General features: G+C 43.5%; 1 protein-coding gene and 1 pseudogene across 3 annotated transcripts; both read right to left on the bottom strand.

Moving 5' to 3' along the window:
• Positions 1-3068: 3068 nt before the first annotated feature.
• Positions 3069-6974, bottom strand: LOC117835782 (uncharacterized; annotated as a pseudogene).
• Positions 4127-11403, bottom strand: LOC117837746 (metal tolerance protein 4). 3 transcript variants are annotated; one of them, XR_011897017.1, is made up of 10 exons: positions 11196-11403; positions 9629-9801; positions 9350-9548; positions 9010-9188; positions 8758-8908; positions 8284-8417; positions 7327-7828; positions 6685-7241; positions 5413-5868; positions 4127-4455 (listed from the first exon to the last, which is right to left on the bottom strand). XR_011897017.1 is itself a non-coding variant. In XM_034717503.2 (7 exons), the coding sequence occupies exons 1-7, from the start codon at positions 11386-11388 to the stop codon at positions 7649-7651; spliced, it is 1209 nt and encodes a 402-aa protein (XP_034573394.1). In that variant the 5' UTR covers positions 11389-11403; the 3' UTR covers positions 7272-7648. The 3 variants fall into 3 exon arrangements, 1 of the variants encoding a protein (XP_034573394.1); XR_011897018.1 differs by lacking the exon at positions 5413-5868; XM_034717503.2 differs by lacking the exons at positions 4127-4455; positions 5413-5868; positions 6685-7241 and having other exon boundaries at positions 7272-7828.
• Positions 11404-18382: the final 6979 nt, after the last annotated feature.

Below are 18382 nucleotides of genomic sequence, written 5' to 3'. Positions count from 1 at the left end.
TTGAGCTGCGGCCGCGCACGGCGGTTCAGTGGCGTCAAATTTTACCTGGTGGACGTTTTATGTCTAGACCCCTGTATAAGGATGAATTTTTGTTGCGCTAGCTACTGGCAGACCAGCTGCGTCTGACAGCCGAACTTTATAGCGGGAAAAATTTACGCATGATAGCTTTGTACCGGAATAAAGTGCGCCTTGCAGCTTTACGAACTGTAGCCTTTGTCAACCGTTGTCGCCTTTGGGTGAAGGAATGGCATGGGCGCGTGGCACGTGAGCTGCGGAATAATGAAACTTTCTGGATTAGCAACAAATTATGGTATGAAAATGAAATGTCTGGTTACTGCTGTTCTTGCAATATGTTGGCCTTTGAAACGAGCTGTTTCTTTAATGAGTCAGCAATGACATGTCACGTGTATAAGAAGGGCACTATGTTATGCTTAGCCTAACAGAAACCTAATTTATACATGCAAAATAATGAATGGAAGGCTAGCTAGACTTAGGAGCAAAATATCTAGACGAATAAAATCGTCACTCGAAATACATGCGAAAGGGATGTATATGGGCATAATACGATGCGAGCTTCACAACATTAATAGTGGAGGACCAATATAAGATTTGGATGCAAAGTGGTGATGGCACATGTAACCGTAAGCCTAGTCTCAATGGGTGGTGCCGTAGATATTGAGTAGATATTAATTATGTGATGCGTAGAACATTTTTGCTAGAATGTTAAGCAATTAAAGAAGAGATGTATGAAAGTAATATCTTCATGGGGATATATATAGCTTGGGTACGAAATCAACTTTTTAAAACTGTGATGGACCTATTATCACTGGCATAATGATACAATAATTAACTGGCCTGAATTACTTAAAAAAATAACACCACGCTACTACTATGCATTGCAAGAATTGTATTTTTCTCTCTTTAGGGGAGCGTGACATGATACGGTAGATTGGTATTAGCCAGCTTGTATCACTTAACAGTAATATAGTATGGACCCAACATTGTCAATTCGAAGCAGGCACGTTCCCGGGTTGATGTAGTTTTACTAACCTGCTTTTAAAATTCGGTCGTTGAGCTCTATGCATTTTACAATAATGACAACCAGCTGTTTCATAATCATGCAAAAAGCAATAAAGATCCAACCTAGCACAACCTCTCATATGGCGGTGTGAATGTCGACAAGATACAGGTATCAGATTAAATGCCGTCACGAGCTATATTGGCTGATCATTCGATTTTTATTATTCTTTCACCGTGACATACAAGATGGCAAATCAAAACGCCGCAAACGCACGATTTTCTAGTTCGTTTTTGGTGGATCCATCCATTTCCGTTGGCGTGCGAGATTTCCATTTCCCACGAGGAACTCCGTCAGTTTTTTTTTTCTTTCTTCTGTTTTTTTAAGGCGCTTGTATTGTTATGAAAAAAAGAAAAGAAAAGGTTAACAAGGACTAGCAGCTAGCTAGTGAAAAAGGAGTGACGGAAAGCCGCGAGCCCGCAGCAGTAGCAGCAAAGCAAAAGCATTGGCCGAGTGGGGGGCCAAGAGGGAAAGGTCAACCTTTCTCGAACGGGCGCTGGACATGGACTGCTGGTTCTACTACCTTGGACTACGCGCTGTAGCCTGTAGACCTGCATGGGGGACCACGCTGTGCTGCCCGGGCCCCACCTGTCACACTGCGCCACGTTCACACCGCGTCGTCCGCTCGGATCAGGGAGCTTCACGTTCACGACACGAGCTTCTTCTAGATCAGGGGGCTTCGTTGGGACTTGGAAGCAAGCACCGGAAGTAACCAAAGCAAATCTCGAATAGCTTGCTGCGCGCGCTGGAGCTGGCAGCGACGACGCGGGCGGCCGCTCAAAGCCGACAACGGCTGGGAGGATGGACGGACGCGATGGGTATGGGCGGAAAAAACTCCGGGAAGGCCATGGTGTCGTCATCGTGGCGGAAGGCGTCGCCAAGACGCCAAGCCCAGGACAGGGACCGGGGGTGTGGTGGTGACGACATGGTTTCATTAGCGGCACGCGACGTGACGACAGGGCGAGGGTGATAGACGTGACGGATCAGATCGGCCGGCCTCTTTGGACCTATTCGCTTCAGGTTATAAGTCGGCTGAAAAGTTGAAACGGCTGATTTGTTGTGAGAAGAAAATATTGTTTGGTGGCTGATAAGTCGACTGAATAAGGTGAAGCGAACAGGTCGTGATCTCTCAGCCAGGGCAGGGGCTCGCCGCTCGGACCGGCGGAAATGTGTGTGATGGCAGTCAGATCCCAATTAGCAGCAGTGGTCTAATGGCGGTGGTGGTAGTGGGGGTACTTGGGTGGGTGGTAGGCAGATCTGGCCCGGTACGAAGCGGCACATGTCGTACGGTATGGTGTCGCTATTGGAACAAGGAAATTCCGGAGATGGAGTTTTATAGCACATGCAGGGAGCCGGGCTCTGTGCTTGTCCTGACATGCGCCCGCATCTACAGTTTTTTTACAGTGTGACACACCGTTAATCTGTAGAAGTATGTCAAGTACTACTGTACTATAGGGAGCACATAAGAAAGTTTGTCTACATATTCAGAAGAGAACGTTCATGCTCTGCTTTTCCATAAGAGAGAGTTGTTTACGTATCTCAGAAGAGGACTGACTGCTTCGATTTACTGGGCTTGGTATTTTCCCCAATCAGTATTAGGCCCTAAGTCTGGGCTCAAAAGAAAACGCAAATCACCTGTAATAATATATGGGCCGGTGGTGGGCTAAAAAATAGCAGATGTTAGGAAAGTCAAGCTTGAGCTTTGGGCCATTAGCATACAATATAGTTTCAGTTTCAGTATCCTTTCAAAAATGAAGATTTCAGTTTGCCGTTTGTTTCGTTGAAATTGAATCTCATTATAGAAATCTCGTTCCAGCAATTGGATTCAATAGGAGTTAAATTAATCAGATTCATTTCAATTTTCTTATTTGGATGTACAAAGAAACTAATTCTTAGAATTAGATTCCAAATATTATTTGGTTGATTAGAAATTCAAATGGAACAACATGCTACCAGTATAGCTCTCTCTAACACATGGAGCTGTCAGGCATTCAAATGAAGTCTCCGTTAGACATTCAAATCAGACAACATGCTACAATTCAGACATTTAAATGAAGTATTCCAAGCTCCACTATTGTTGCATGGGTGTCAGGCATCTAACACATCACTTGACAATGCAATCACGACAGACATAGTATCTAAACTTTCATATAGTTGAAGCCACATATTATTACAAGACAAGTTCACTTGATAGTATAATTTAAAGATGAACTAATTTCTGTTTTAGTAGCCACCTCTTCGTCATCTCCACCGGAAGCGCCAACAAAGACTCATACTTGCGTGCATCACCAGTCAGGATATCAAATAAATCCAACAAAGTGTCTTCGTCCAATCTTTCTACCTCATTCAGTGTGTTTAGAATTTCTTTTGATGTTGGGCCTTTAGGTGCTTCCTCCTTGAGTGCTTCAACGAACTTGTCCATTTTTTCAGCCATCATAGAGATAAAAGAGTCACCTAGCCGTTGCCTTTTTAAACTTCCTGAAGTTACCGATGATGTGAGCTTTTTGTTACTAAGATCTTCCTTACTCATGTCTTTGGAGCTCTCAGCTGCAGCCTTTGCCGCTTCACCGGTAGTATGATCTTTGCTAAACACCAAGCTAATTAAGTCCTAATACAAGACAATCTTGCTTGTACCCAGTAGCTTCTTTGTTTTTCTATAGATTACAAAAGAAATATTTTTCTTTCAGAAAAGAACAAATGAAACATTCTACTGTAAGACAACAAAAATCACACTTAGTACAGAGCTCAAAACATAACTGCATAATTGTATGCCTGTCTGGCAAAGGACTAATTTAACTTGACAATAAGACATGGGGCAAAAGGATTTGTAGATCAGGGAAGAAAAACTTCAACAGACTTGACAGTTCAAGAAAATTGTAAACAAGTTAGTGTGCAATAAGCAAGTTAGTGTGGACATGTGCATGAACAGACTCACATTAGTGTGCAGGACGGACTCACATGTGCTTGAGCAGACTCGCATTAGTGTGTATCATCAAACATGTGCAGGAAGCAAGTTAAGCAAGTAAAACAGTAGTTTTTTAAACTTACCGCTACATATGCTTCCCATGCAGAAACACTATCAACAGATATTTTGTTCTTGTTCCAATCCCAACCAAATCCACGCATACCATTGATGTAGTGTAGTGCTTGTTAAAGGTCTTATTCCTCAACATGATGTTGTTTTTTGTGATATCCACATGACACTTTTCTCGAACATTCTTGATAGTAGCTGTATAGACATGAGACTTCCACCCATTTTGGCATCTGTCACCCTTGTTATAGTACTCCACAAATGTGTCAAGAAGAGCCTTCTCCATGTCGTCATTCCAAGAAATGTAACCCCTGTCCGAGCATGACTTCTTGCTCTTCTCTATATTCTACAGGAAAAAAGTTCACAAAGGTTATCAGTAAAATATTTGGGAGCAACACCAAATCTACAAAAAAATATTCTTTATCATAAATTTGAGCATGCATTGATGATAGAATTTATCATACATTGATCGCTTGGTAATCAGCAAATATTTGGTTAGCTTTGGTATCCCTAAATTGCTCTATTCATTTGATGATTGAACATTGGTAATAATACCAACTTCACTTTGAACTTCAAGAGATTCAACATATATTACTTGATCAACTTGGCATATAAGTAAGTCATCCATATCTCTCTGCCTATCACTTACAAAGTTGTGCAATATGCAGCAAGCATTAATGATCCTAATCTACAAGAATTTAGTAGAAATGAGTTACATGCTAGGGTCATTTAGAGTTGAATTTCAAGCTAAGTTACTAACTACGGAATACCTGATTTTGTAAGTCAAAATATGAGTTGCTTCTTAGTATAGCCCACCTTATCTTCAATAGCCCAAATGTTCTCTCTATCACATTTCTAGCTGTTGAATGGTGCAAATTGAATAGTTCTTTGGTAGTGGATAGATTATGCCCTTGAGCAGCCCACTCGTTCAAGTGGTAGCGAGTGGATCGATATGGAGCAAGAAAGCCTAATTCATTGGTGTATCTAGCATCTACTATATAGTATTTCCCAATTGGAATAACAAATGCATGGTCCTAAGACATTGCATCATGTAGCACACGTGAATTTGAAGCCAATTCTTCCCATCCCGCTAAGACGTAAATAAATTTCATGTGACGATCACAAACCCCAAAACATTGGTGGTAATTTGTTGCTTCCTATTCCTATACCTCCCTTAGTCAGTCAAATGAACAAAAATGATCTTAGTGACGGCAATCTTCAAACCACTTCTACTTGAAATCCTCAAGTTGTACAACTGATGGATCGGAAAGCTTGATAAATTTATGGCATAATGATATAATACCTCTCAGCACCTCATTGAAGTGAAGGTAGATTGGCTCAAGTGACCATCCATATGAGCTACGAATCATCCTCAGCTTAGTGCCATGACCTACTACAAGAAAAAAGGTTGCTACTTTTTTTCTACCGACACATTCAAGTTATCACACATACCACATCTCTCATGTAAGATGGCACATAGGTTATAAAATGATCTCTTAGTTAGGCGCAAACTATCATAGCAATAGACATTTGATCCTTGGCACAGATTTCTTAGCATTTGTTTCCGTTTAGCTACATCTCTCTCAGCCACTTCATCTGGATCAACGATATGTCTAGGTCTGTTACGCTGATACCAGTGCACAATCATGCTCATGACAGCAGAAACAAATAAAACAGCCACTCCTTTTCTCTTCTTCCTATGCTTCTCTCTCATTTGCTCCATGCTTGTATTAACCAAGTCTATGTTGTTGTCAGTCATCTAAAACACATATGAAAAAGGAATGTTTTAATTTATCATAAAAAAGGTTCATAATTAACTAGCTTTCATAATTAATTGAAAAGGCCAAACATAACATAGGAGGCCAGCGCACAAAAAAAAGAAGATAGGAACCTGAATGGCTAACAACAAATTAGTAGTAACAGGAAGCAGCTATCAACTAGGAAGCAGAAATAAATATGTCACAAATACTTTGATCCAGAGCAAAGCAGAAATAAATACACTACTAGTGAACTAAGGATTCTAAACAGGCCATTCACATGTAGTTTGAACCAGATCAATGCAGAACCAGCTACGCACTCATGGTCCTATCACCTACGTATTATCTTACTGGTCAGGTTCATTTCAGAAAGCAAATGCTCAACACTCCTGCAGCAACGTATTTCACTATATTACCGTATCTACTTTAGATTGGTGACAAAGATGAAACCAATATCTTTTTCACACACCACAGTACTAGCCATCCCAAATGAACCATATACTAGTGTTTAATTTCATTACCTTGATCGGAACTCATTTTAATCAAACAACACGTCACTTGTAATCAAACAGCATGTCACTTCTAATCAAACAGCTACTCACATCATTATTTGGGTGATTGTCATGGCAAATAAAATGGAATCCTACAAATCCAAAACAAATTAGACGCATTACCTCAAATTGGCCGATTAATTTTACAACATGGCTCGATTAAGTTCTATGAATAGCCGTACAGGTACATCTACAGGACGCAACAACCAGATCAAGGCATAAATAGTAAGAACGAAGTGCAGTCAGGGAGAAGAGATGTTACATAACCTCAGCGTCGAGGTACTCGAGGACGGTGGCGAGGTAGACGGGGGTGCTGGCCCTAGAGATCCTCGACGTCGCCTTCTTTGCCACGCCCGGCCCTGGAGCTCCTCGGCGTCACCTTCTTCACTGCGCCTGGCCCTGGTGATGCTCGACGTTGCCTTCTTCGCCACGCTTGGCCTTGGCTCCGACAGCAGGAGGAGAACGGCTCGACACTAGGAAACCCTAGCCGCCATGCCGTAGGGAGGATTCCGCAGCAGGAAGAGGAAGAGGGGGCGATGGAGGAGGGAGGGGGCCATGGCGCGGGAGGTAGCGGCGCAGCGCTCGAGTCGGGGGGGGGGGGGGTGCAGGGAGGGGAGGAGTCTGGGTGCGGCAGCATGGGGGAGAGGCGAGTCGGGGTTAGGGGAGAAACGATTTTCTACTTTTAGGGTCAGAATGTGTCGCGGGCTAATGATTCGGACACTGGAAACTTGAGGAAAGACTGTTTCCAATTCTAGGTGGAGCCAAACAGGCCGACCGTGGAAACTAATTCCAATTCCGCCCGATTCCAACGAAACAAACAGGTCCTAAAATAAAAGAAAAGAAAAGAAAGTAGCTTCAGTGGGAACACTTTCAGACAATAAGAAATGAAATTTGTTTAAAGCAAAGGACCTGCTATCTTGCTCTCCGCCCTTCCCTAAACAGCATCATATAGCACACAGCCGATCACATGTCAACAGCAAAGTGCCTACTTTCGATCAGAACACTGAACACGACCGTGCAAAACAGAGGGTTCCACACTCACTCAGAACAATCTCGGCCTTGTGCACCTGCTACGTCCCTCGTAGTCTTAGACGCGCCTGATCTACATCTTACGACCACAAAACTGATTTAGACTCTTAGTTTTTTGTCACATGCAGCACAAGACACCGAGCACTGTAGCAGATCCTGCGCGACAATCTATTTGCCAACCACCACGTGGGATCCCTTCGGGTCAAGGCTGGTTGCTGGGCAGCTTGCTGAGAATCGAGTGCTCCGGCTTGTGGTCGCACTCGAAATCGAGGTGAACGAATGCTCGCTCGACTTCGGGGAGCTCCTCGATCTTGATCTGGAGTGATTCTCCGATGGCGTGTGCCTCCTTTAGTGGCAAGTCCTCAGGGAGCTCGATGTCAACCTGTGAGTCCAGTGATCATATGAGATGATCATGCTATTACAATCTAACATTGAGGTCTGATTGCTGAAAGAACCACCTACTCTGTTTCTAAAAGACCTATCCCAATCATTTGCAAAGCCATGCTAAACTACCACTTGCTATATATTACTATAACAGTGAGATTATAAGAGAACGTTGGTATCATACTCCTATTTACCATTCTAGATTAAGCACTGCAGTGTCACTGCAGGGATCAGGAGTTAAGCTACTTTACAAAATAATTGCGTTTTGTTGAACTAATTTTGAAAGACAAATCAAGTAGTTGCTACAACAACATTATCCAGTTTCAGGATCTAGGGATTCGAACAAAATATGTATAACACCAATCGCTTTGTCAGATTGGCTGACAACTTAATTGATTTCCCTCAGCAATGGACAGATGGAGGAATAAGATGATAAAATAAAGAGACACCAACCTCAACAAAGTAAAGCACCCCAAAGGTGTATGCCCGAACTGTATCGACACGCTTAATTTGAGGATGATGTCTGATAGCTAGATATGTCAACTTCTGAAGCATTTCTGGAGGAGCTGATTCACCTACCAGTGAAACTGCACGAAGGATAACAATAGGTAATAGTAGTAAGACTGCCTGTCAGTCCCAGCTAATTTGTAACATGCAAGTAATCTTGGTGCTATATGCGGCAACTGCTCTGGATGACAGTGCAAAGTGATTAAAAGAGCAAGCCTTTGACTCAAGTAACTTTTATTTGTATCGGTGACAGGTATCCGCTGCAAGGTTCTAAATTACCATTTCCAGTAGGCTAGTAAAAATAGTTAAAACACTCATTTGGAAGTTATTTCTTGTTGCAAGGATAATGAGTCTGATTGGGGATACAGGTGCAGATGCTGTTGCCTAAGCAAATGTTCAAACTAAACAAGTGACACAAACCTGCATTTTCCCACACCGTTCCAGACCAATTTGTAATTGTGTAGACTGCAAGGGCAATTGCACCAACTGGATCAATCCACCAGTAGAATCTATCGCCAAGGACAGCAGCAGCCAAACCCACTACATTTGTGACAACATCAAAATAGTGATCCTGTGGAAACAAGTCCATCACAAATCTTTGATAAATCATGTTCAACTGTTAATATAAGTAAAAAAGTCGTGGCAAGTTGAGAAATGAAACAACATATTAACCTTAGCGTAAGCACGGACGATCTTGTTACCAGATGTTCGGCAATAGAGCCAGAGAGCTAATTTCACCACTGTTGCAAAGATCATGATTGAATATAGCCACAAGAGTTGTACTTGGTTCAGTTTAGCTGGAGCCTCATTCACTATCAGCTTTTCAACAGCTTGAATAAATACTTGGAAGCCTGGAGATGCAACTCAAATTAATGTAAAGGATCTTGACAAGAAGATCACACTCACTTGAGTAAAATTCTAAGATGGCACATATGTCAAACAGGATAAGTTATCAAGAAAGGAAGTGACTTGATTGTATAAGCACCTCCATTAGCGGAAAAAGCAAGCATACCTAAAGTGGCCATGACAGCAGCAAAGATGATAATGCCTACAGGCTGTACCCTCAGTTTGCCAATGGGGTACTTGTAGACATTGATGCTCTTCATTGACAGATGTGTGAACCAAAGGATACCACCAGCCATGAGATCAAGCAGTGAATCCAGTGTTGAGGCAGCTATAGCGATTGATCCACTTTTAATTGTGGCGTATACCTGAAGTTTTTTTTTTTGAAGTCTAGTCATCCTTGAGGAGTTCATGCTTAGGGCTTAAAAAAGGTGGGGGAGAAACCAACCTTCAACGCTAAGAGAATAATGTTTGCGTAATTTGATATCTTCATGGCAAATTCACTCTGGTTTTGCTCCGCAAGCTCCTCTTCCTCATCAATTTCATTGGATTCTTCTATTGAGTCAACTTCCTCAAAGGACCTCAACGTGGCAAACTGTTTTTCATAGTACTCTCTCTCCCCTGTATTAACTCAAAACATGTCACTTTGTCAGACTTGATCATAAAGAAGTAGCAGGTGCTTATGAAAAAATTAGAAACAAAATGCACGAGTGACACTAAATCAAATTATGGAATATTTTAACTTTCTTTTTAGGGAAATAGCAGAAAAATTTTTGGTGTAAATATAGCATACACAGTTGATTTTAATGTATTTCAAGAAACAGCAAGAATAGTCTTCAGAAAGTTCGTTTGTTAAATCCAGGAAAGGTCAAAACAAATAAATCTCCTCGCATATGAAAGAAGGAAAAAGAAGCATAGAGTAAGCAAAATGGTCATCTAAAGATCGGGCCAATAAATTGCCGAAAATAGTTTTTTTTATACTACAGGAATCTGTTTTTTCTATAGGCGAGGAATTCAAAATTTCAATCAAGAAAAGTCAAAATTTTCCAACTACCCCGCAAATTAAGATATTCAGGAAACAGGGGACCATATACACTAGGCAGATCCAGAACATCGTGACATAGATATTGCAATTTAAAACTAGCGCCGGCTGGTCCAGAGGTTCCCTCCCTTCGCCATATTACACCTCTTCTCGATGCATCTCATATTATAATCAAAGTAAGATGGAAGGTGAAACAAAGATCAACGCTGCATAGGTGAGTGCGGACCAGATAGAAAAAAGAGGAAACGCTCAATATGCAGGCACAGTTAAAAAACCACAGCTCGGTTTGAGGCAACGAGAGTCGAGAGGTGCCATGCCATTTTGCCATGCTACGTGTTATCTGTTATACTCATTTGCGTACCTGCAGTCTGCTACAGAACAAAGGAAGGAACGGCATTACCCTGAAGGGGATTTTTGACCGAAACAAACACCATAGCGTCGCAGTTGTTTGTACTGACAATCCAACAAACCACCTAGGAGCTAGGGCCATAACAAGACAACAAAGACGCACAAAAAGTGTTTAGTATTTATTCAACCAAACATATACTCATTGGCGCCCGGAAGAACCGAATGGTAGTATTTTACAAAGAAACAGCCACAAGAAGCACCGAATGATAGTAAAGCCACAAGCTGTTTCCATCACACAAGTATGAAAAGAAATCCTTGGAGCCCGGAAAAAGCATGCGGAGGAATGGAGGAATCAAGGATAAGAGACTGAGGCATCCCAAAAAAGAAACGAATTATCCACGACAACTCCAGAATCTAGATCAAAACTTCAAAAGCACATCAATCATATCATCACCAGGAGACTTCGTAACTATAAAAGGAGCCTCATAAAAATGCGAATCTTTTGTACCACCATATTCAGAAGACGAAACGCTCAGAGATCCCAAGAGCAGACCGAACCAAGGACAGAGAGAGAAAAAAATGATCCGACAATGCGAGGAGGGGAAGGAGGGACTTGCAGGCGAACCTTCGGGGAGGCCCTTGGAGCGGGAGAAGTCGACGTGCGACGGGCGCTCGGGGTCGACGGCGTCGAGCACCTTCTTGGGCAGGCGCGAGACGAACTCCCCGCGCATCGACGCCACCGAGTTGCGCCGCCGCCCGGGCCCCGCCAGGAGCGGCGCCCGCGCGTCGCCATCCTCCCCGCGCCCGTTCGCGTCCATCCTTCACGCCGCGCGTCCCCCCCCACCCCGACCCACTCCGCTCTGCTCTTCCTCCTTTCCTTCCTTGCCCCCCGCGGATCGCCTCGATGGCCTACCGCCCCACACGCGATTCGGTCGCGGTCGCCTCGGTCTCGTCTGTCGTCTCCTCCCCAGGTCCGAGTCTCCCTTTGCGCCAAGCCGCCCCTAGCGCATGGAGAGGTGGAAGATGGCAAGGAAAGGGCCGTACCCGCGCGGGCAGCGTGCTGCTCTGCTCCGTGCGGTGCGGCCGCGCCTATTTTAACGGGGCCCTGCTGCGTTACGAACGGGACGGAGGCGTAACGCAAGCGACCAAATGCGCGCGGCTCGCGGACCGTGCGATCACTCGGTCGACGGTTCAGATCATACCATCAGAACCATTTTGACGGGAACTGAGTTTTCTGAATTTTATTTTTGGTTTTTACGGTGGGGGTGCCCGCAATAAAACTTGACGTGGAGTGCTGACTAGTGTGATGTGTCATGTGTGCGCTGATGAGGTGCAGGAAATTATTAAAAAGAAAAAGAAAAAAAAATAATGTGAGTCTCTTCTGCTCTCTCTTCGACGTGCATCTGTTGGTGCTAGGGAAGTTTTATTGGGGACAAATTTTAAAACTCTTTTCTTTTTCAAAAAGAAAACTCTTAAGGTGGGTAAAGTGAAAAGTTTGGCAGTGCAAATGCCTTTGTTTTTTTTTTTGGCGTTTTAAGTTGGTACAATTCCCTCTTTTTTTCAAACCAGAGCAGACTGCATTTTCAATGTAGCTGACAGCGGTAGTACAATGTAGCACTGTAGCGATGGCAGATGCGCTCATCTGGATGTGGTGATGCTTAAGGTAGTGTTTTGGTTAGCGGGACTTGTCGAGATTAAGGTAAAAGCGAGGACACAAGATAAGGATTTATACAGGTTCGGACCGCCAGTAATACCCTACGTCCGTGTTGTATATTGCGCTCTACGCTTGGGTGTTGTTTGGTGTTGAGGATTTGGTCCTCTGTTGTGGTTCTGTGAGATTTTCGCCTACAGATCTAGGAACCCTTACCCTCCTTTATATACTCCAGGGGGCGGGATTACTAGTTAGTTACAAGAAGGAGTTCTAGTAGGATTACAAGGTACGAGTCCTAGTAGGATTACACGGGAATCTTAGTAAGAGTCCGCCTTCTTCCTTCCCTGTGGGTACTAGGGATCTATCCTCGACAAGCCTCCCAACACTTCATAGTCGAATGTAGCAGTCTTCGAGTACTTTTCAGATCCTCACCGAGTAGTTTAGTGCTCCTCGAGTACTTTATCTGGTTGAATCTTCAAAGTTCCTCAAAGTTGTCATGAGGCTATGGTGTGCTCGAGCCCTTGATCGTCTTGATTTTGCAATCTTCATTTTTGGAATGTGATATGGAGGGCGGCGAAAGTCGCACTCCCTATGTTGTAACCCCCGAGCCTTAGGTTGAATCGAAGAATCATGCTGAGGGTCAATAAAATCTTGAATCTTCTGACTTTATCTTGAAAAAAACAATTGTTGGGTGTAGCTGTGATCTAGCGAGCTTTAGTCTTCACGTCAATCATCTTTCGAGTAGTTTTTCGGCGTCCAGCCCCCGAGATTATGTGCCAGGTGAACCGTAGGAGCCACGTTGAGTAGTTATTTGGCGCTTAGCCTCCGAGTTTGAGAGCTAGCGGAGCTACTTGAGATATTGTGAGTAGTAATTGGCGCTTTAGCCCTCAAGCTTGGAAGCTAGCTGAGCCACTGGAGATATTCCGAATAGGAATTGACGCTTAGCCCTCGAGCATGGGAGCTACCGGAGTCATTATAGGTACGCTGAGCATCCTGGAGAGTCGTCGTCGAAACTTGACCTAAAAAAAGAAATGCATACATTATGTAGCATATTTGTAGAATTTGGAACCCTTGAAATTTATTCAGTGATGAATATAATGTAAATGTTGTGCGTCATGCTCTTATTTTGGTCATATTTCTCCCAAGTAGTTAGCCTATTACGTTTAGGCTCTCAGTCTCTGTTTAGCCATTAGCATTGCGTGTGAGATATTTATCTCGTGTACGCATACCGCCACTGCTGCTACAGAGATGTTTGTCTCACGTCCTAGCATTTAAGCATGAAGCTCGTGTTCTACTCGAATAGATTAACAACCGCTAAGATAAGATATTTAAAATAAGTAGTCGGCATTGCGACAAAAAGACTGCACGATTGCGCGTCAAGTAGTCGTTGAGACTTTTCTGACTTTTAGCGAGAAGAGCGCGTGTTGCCGCGCATAGGATTTGTACCTCCTTAGGATGTAGCTACTGCAAGCCTCCAGCACTCAGTGCACCAAACTTCATGGCAGAGGATCCTAATTCAGTGTACCAAGCTTGTGGCTGAGTTTACGAAACTCGATGCACTAAACATGTGGTGATAGCCTCCATAATTCGGTGTACCAAGCCCATCGCTGTCGGTCAACATGCCTCAAGAATAATTGGCAAAGTGTAACTCTGGAGGGTAATTCCCGTTGAGAGGCGTACACAAATAAGTAGTTGGCACATTGCCCTGTATATGGAAAACAAGCTGGAAAATTTATATAAAAAAGTTAAAAAAGTGCCTTATCTTGATTCGTGGACGATGGTCGATGAAGCCATGTCGATTGTTGATGAAGCCAACTAGTCGGAGTCGATTCCGACTAGTTGTTGATCACGTGGAACCCATCCTCGATTAGTTTTGCCTCAATCTGTGCGTGACTTGATCGACGAGCCGTGTGCAGCAGCGTGCGGCGGAAACTAACTTGGTTTTTGATTGGAACGCGGAGTGCATCAATTCTGTCTCGATGTAGATTTGTCTGCACGGAACTCCGACTTGGCAAATTGCTTCTTGTCAAGTAGATTGATCTTGATGATGAGGTACTTCAAGCTCACTCGATGATCTCAACGATCACCCCTACCTAGCACGTCAGATGTCGGTATTTTTATACCTGGCAACCTACCGAGGAGTATCCCGAGATAGTAGATTGGTTGGTAGGGGGTCGCCAGATCTAGAACTCGAAGGTAAAAGTAAGGACATAAGACACTAATTTATACAGGTTCGGACCACCAGAGTAGCGTAATACCCTACGTCCTGTTTGGGATGTTATATATTGCGCCCTACGCTTAAGTGTTGTTTGGTGTTGAGGATTTGGTCATCTATTGTGGTTCTATGAGGTCTTCGCCTACCGATCTAGGGACCCTTGCCCTCCTTTATATACTGCAGGGGCGGGATGGGATGACTAGTCGGTTACAAGGAAGAGTCATAGTAGGATTACGAGGTATGAGTCCTAATAGGATTATACAGGAGAATCCTAGTAGGAGTCTGTCTTCTTCCTTCCTTGCGGGTATTGGGGATCTATCCCCGATAGCTGCAGAATTCCGTCTTGACGCCGTCCAATTCTATTCCATCTCGATCTTAATGCTTGGAGACGATCAGCGACAGGTGAATTACTCCACTCCGCACTCCATTTCAAATTCCAATTCGGTGAGAATAGATGCTAACTCGAAATTAGCCTGTCCGGCGATCTTGCCTCAAACTCCGACGCAGTTGCACACCGAGTCGTCGATTGGATGGGAGAATAGCTTTCTTGTCTTGTAGAGTAGATTGATCTTGACGAGGTCCTTCAAGCTCGCCCGATGATCTCGACAATCACCCTTACCTGGTACGTCAGCTGTCGGTGTTTAAACCCAGCAACCTACCGAGGAGGGTGCCCGAGATAATATTTTGGTTAGTGGGGCTCGTCGAGATCAGGAACTCGAAAGTAAAAGCGAGGACACAAGACACAGATTTATACAGGTTCGAGCCGTCAGAGTAGCATAATACCCTACGTCCTGTTTAGGGTGTTGTATATTGCGCCCTACGCTTTAGTGTTGTTTGGTGTTGAGGATCTAGTCTTCTATTGTGGTTCTATAAGGTCTTTGCCTACCGATTTAGGGATCCCTACCCTCCTTTATATATTGTAGGGGGTGGGATTACTAGTCAGTTATAAAGAGGAGTCCCAGTAGGATTATAAAGTATAAGTCTTAGTAGGATTACACGGGGAATCCTACTAGGAGTTTGTCTTCTTCTTTCCTTGCGGGTATTAGGGATCTATTCCCGACAGCTAGGAGTTTGTCATCTTCTTTCTTTGCGGGTATTAGGGATCTATTCTAGGTTACCGTGACCACGCACACGTAGATCTGTATCTAAATGTACTATTGAATCACAAATTTTGGTTCTTTGCTGAGAACAGAAACAGATGGTGTGTATTGCTGCATCCTGAATAAGCACAAATGGCATGGTAGGCACGATCGATCCACCAGTTGTTTCTTTTCGGGTTTCCCATCAAGGGGACCGTGTGCAGGGACTATTCAGGCAAAATAGCCCTAGCGCTACAGACAGCAAGCATGTGATGTGCACTGCTCTCACGTAAGATATTTCAAGCATATACTCCCTGATCACTGAGTCAGATCCAAGGATTTGTCAAGCTATCATGTTCGGGTTCGTGTATCTACTACGATGCCAAACTTCGTGATGTACATATAGACATACTCAGAAAAAACATCTCAGATTTTATAGAAAGCAACTGAGTTTTACTATAAACGTATACTTGTCTAGAATACATAGTGTTTGATTCGTGCTAAGTACATAGTGTTTGGTTCATGCTAAGGTAACGTAAACGCAAAGGGAGTCATATTACAGTGTATTTGGTGGCGGAATAGGTGATTACCCACTTTGTTTGGTTGCACTTTGGTAACGTAATCGGATTACGGTGTGGGTATTGTATCTGATTACGGTGAGGGAGGAGGGATAACAAGTTTGTATAGATATTATTTAGGTAAATGATTCGATTATAGTATCAATTGAGTACAAACTACCGCAACCAAACATATGTAATGAGATCCGTTAACTTCAGTAATCAGATTCCGTTACATTTGCGCCAACCAAACACCACCTAAGCACCCTTCAAGATCAGGCTAGATGCCTAGATCAATATAGTTTAAGTGCGCGTGAAACTTTTTTTTAGTTGAGCCCATTCAGTAATCAGCCCAAGGTCAGCTTACGACCAGAGACGGTGTTACGTAGGGGAGGAAGATCCGGCAATTGCAAGTCCACAATGCACGTTATTGCCGTCTCCTACACGACTTGGCCGGATTGAGAGTTTCTTGTACATTTCCACTGTCCTTGTCAGGATTTTGTCGATATTGTTCAACACAGTTAAGTTGAAAATGCAACATATCCCTACGGCCTACGCCAAACATACTCTTACTAGTTTTATTGATATACTCCGTAATTTTTATATACACAGTTCGCCTCTGAACTAGTTCAGCCGTTCAGGGACTTAATAACTATCTATATTTGACTATTTGTGCCTCGTTGATCACAGAATCCGTTCGTCTTGGAACTAGCATTTGTTCAGGTCAATCTAGGACAGTCTTCATCACTGAGCAGCATCACCAGATGGCATCGTCTGAACTAGCAGCTGACCATCATCGTTTTTTTTTTTTGGCAGAAGCTAGCGTGTCTATTATCATCAACCAACCACCTCAGATCGGAGTACTAAGCCCCTGTTTGGTAGAACTTCGGCTTCTCATAAAATGGCTTCGGCTTCTTCGGTGGAGTGGCTTTTTTAGTGAAGCTGAAGCCGTTTTGCAAAACGTTTGGTAAAACAGCTTCTCAATGGCAATATATGTAATTTTATGATTACTTAATGCTTGGAGAGAGAGGAGAAGCCGGTGACGCCACTTTTTTCGGCTTCTCCTCTCTAGTGTAAGCCGTTTTGCGGCTTCTCCCCGGCTTTGGTGGTGAAGCCGTTTTGAAATTAGCTCTTTGGTAGGGCTTCACCAAAAATCGGTGGAGAATCACTTTGAGAAGCCCTACCAAACGGGGCCTAAATCAGCAATGCGTTTCATATATTGTATAAAGAAACATATCAGTAGGTTTCGCATCGATCTTTTGAGGATATCACTTGTCGTAATCCTTGCATGCGGTTGACCTAATTGGGCAAAGTCTGAATGTATTAATAACCTACTCGCCAGCTGCTGTTGACAGGAACCAACTCTGGGACAGTGGCCTTTACTAATTAAGCAGAGATCAGTCATTGGTGAAAATAATGAACTAATTAAGAAAATACAATTTGCAGGTCGGTAGATCGTTATTTTAACCCCACTACAGCTTAATCTAGCAAAGTTCAATTGGAATTCTGCAAGAAATAATGTAGTATAACATAGAAAACTTCAGATATCTCACTGAAACAAGTTGTTCAGGACTTGTTGCCCAGTTGGTCTCTTTTTTTAAGAAATCATGGACATTAATTTGGTCCATTTCTTTTGATGCAATGTGCTCAAACACCATATGTTAATTCGTAGGGAGCTTACATTTGATCGGTCAATCTGCCGGCATAGACCATTTTCGTGACCCTTTCAATGTCTAAACCAGCAAAAGATCATTTAGGCTTTTGCAAGTAGCAAGTGTTAATGCAGTGTCAAAGAAAAGTCCAGGTATCTTACTACAAAAAAAAAATTCAGCACCTTGGTCATCCGCTGATATGGACATTTTTCTTGAGATTCGAAGTGCTCATATCATATATAATCATGGACGACGTAACCGAAGTTACTCAACTGGACTACTCGACCGGCAGGTAGGAGCGGCCCTCACATGCCTCCTACCAGAACCAGGAATATGCTGCAACTGCAAATGACAGGACATGGTTGAGTAAGCCCGTCACCTAAGCTCACACATGATGCACCGCGACAAGGAGGAGGATGAATGAATTGGGAGGGAAATATCTGGACGGCAATGAGCCAGCAAACCCGGACCCCGGGTGTCCGGATGATATGCGATTTTCCTGCAGCACTCAAGCTGCCACGGCCACATCGATCGATCTGGCAGGAAGCCAATAACCGTGGAGCGCTTGCTAAGCGAGTCCTCACGCTACTTCGATGAAAAACGGCATGGCGCCGATGCTGCTAAGAATCGAGTGGATCGCCCGAGCTCCCGAAAGAAA

The sequence above is a fragment of the Setaria viridis genome, chromosome 9 (genome assembly GCF_005286985.2).
Source record: "Setaria viridis chromosome 9, Setaria_viridis_v4.0, whole genome shotgun sequence".
NCBI classification, from domain to species: domain Eukaryota; kingdom Viridiplantae; phylum Streptophyta; class Magnoliopsida; order Poales; family Poaceae; genus Setaria; species Setaria viridis.
This window is presented reverse-complemented; position numbering and strand designations above follow the sequence as displayed.

Excerpts from the sequence above, each read along its gene's own strand:
- LOC117837746 (XM_034717503.2), bottom strand. The coding sequence starts at position 11,388 with ATGGACGCGAACGGGCGCGGGGAGGATGGCGACGCGCGGGCGCCGCTC. Across the intron at positions 9,802-11,195 it reads CTCCAAGGGCCTCCCCGAAG|GGGAGAGAGAGTACTATGAA; the intron begins GTTCGCCTGCAA and ends GAGTTAATACAG. Across the intron at positions 7,829-8,283 it reads GGGTGCTTTACTTTGTTGAG|GTTGACATCGAGCTCCCTGA; the intron begins GTTGGTGTCTCT and ends CTGGACTCACAG.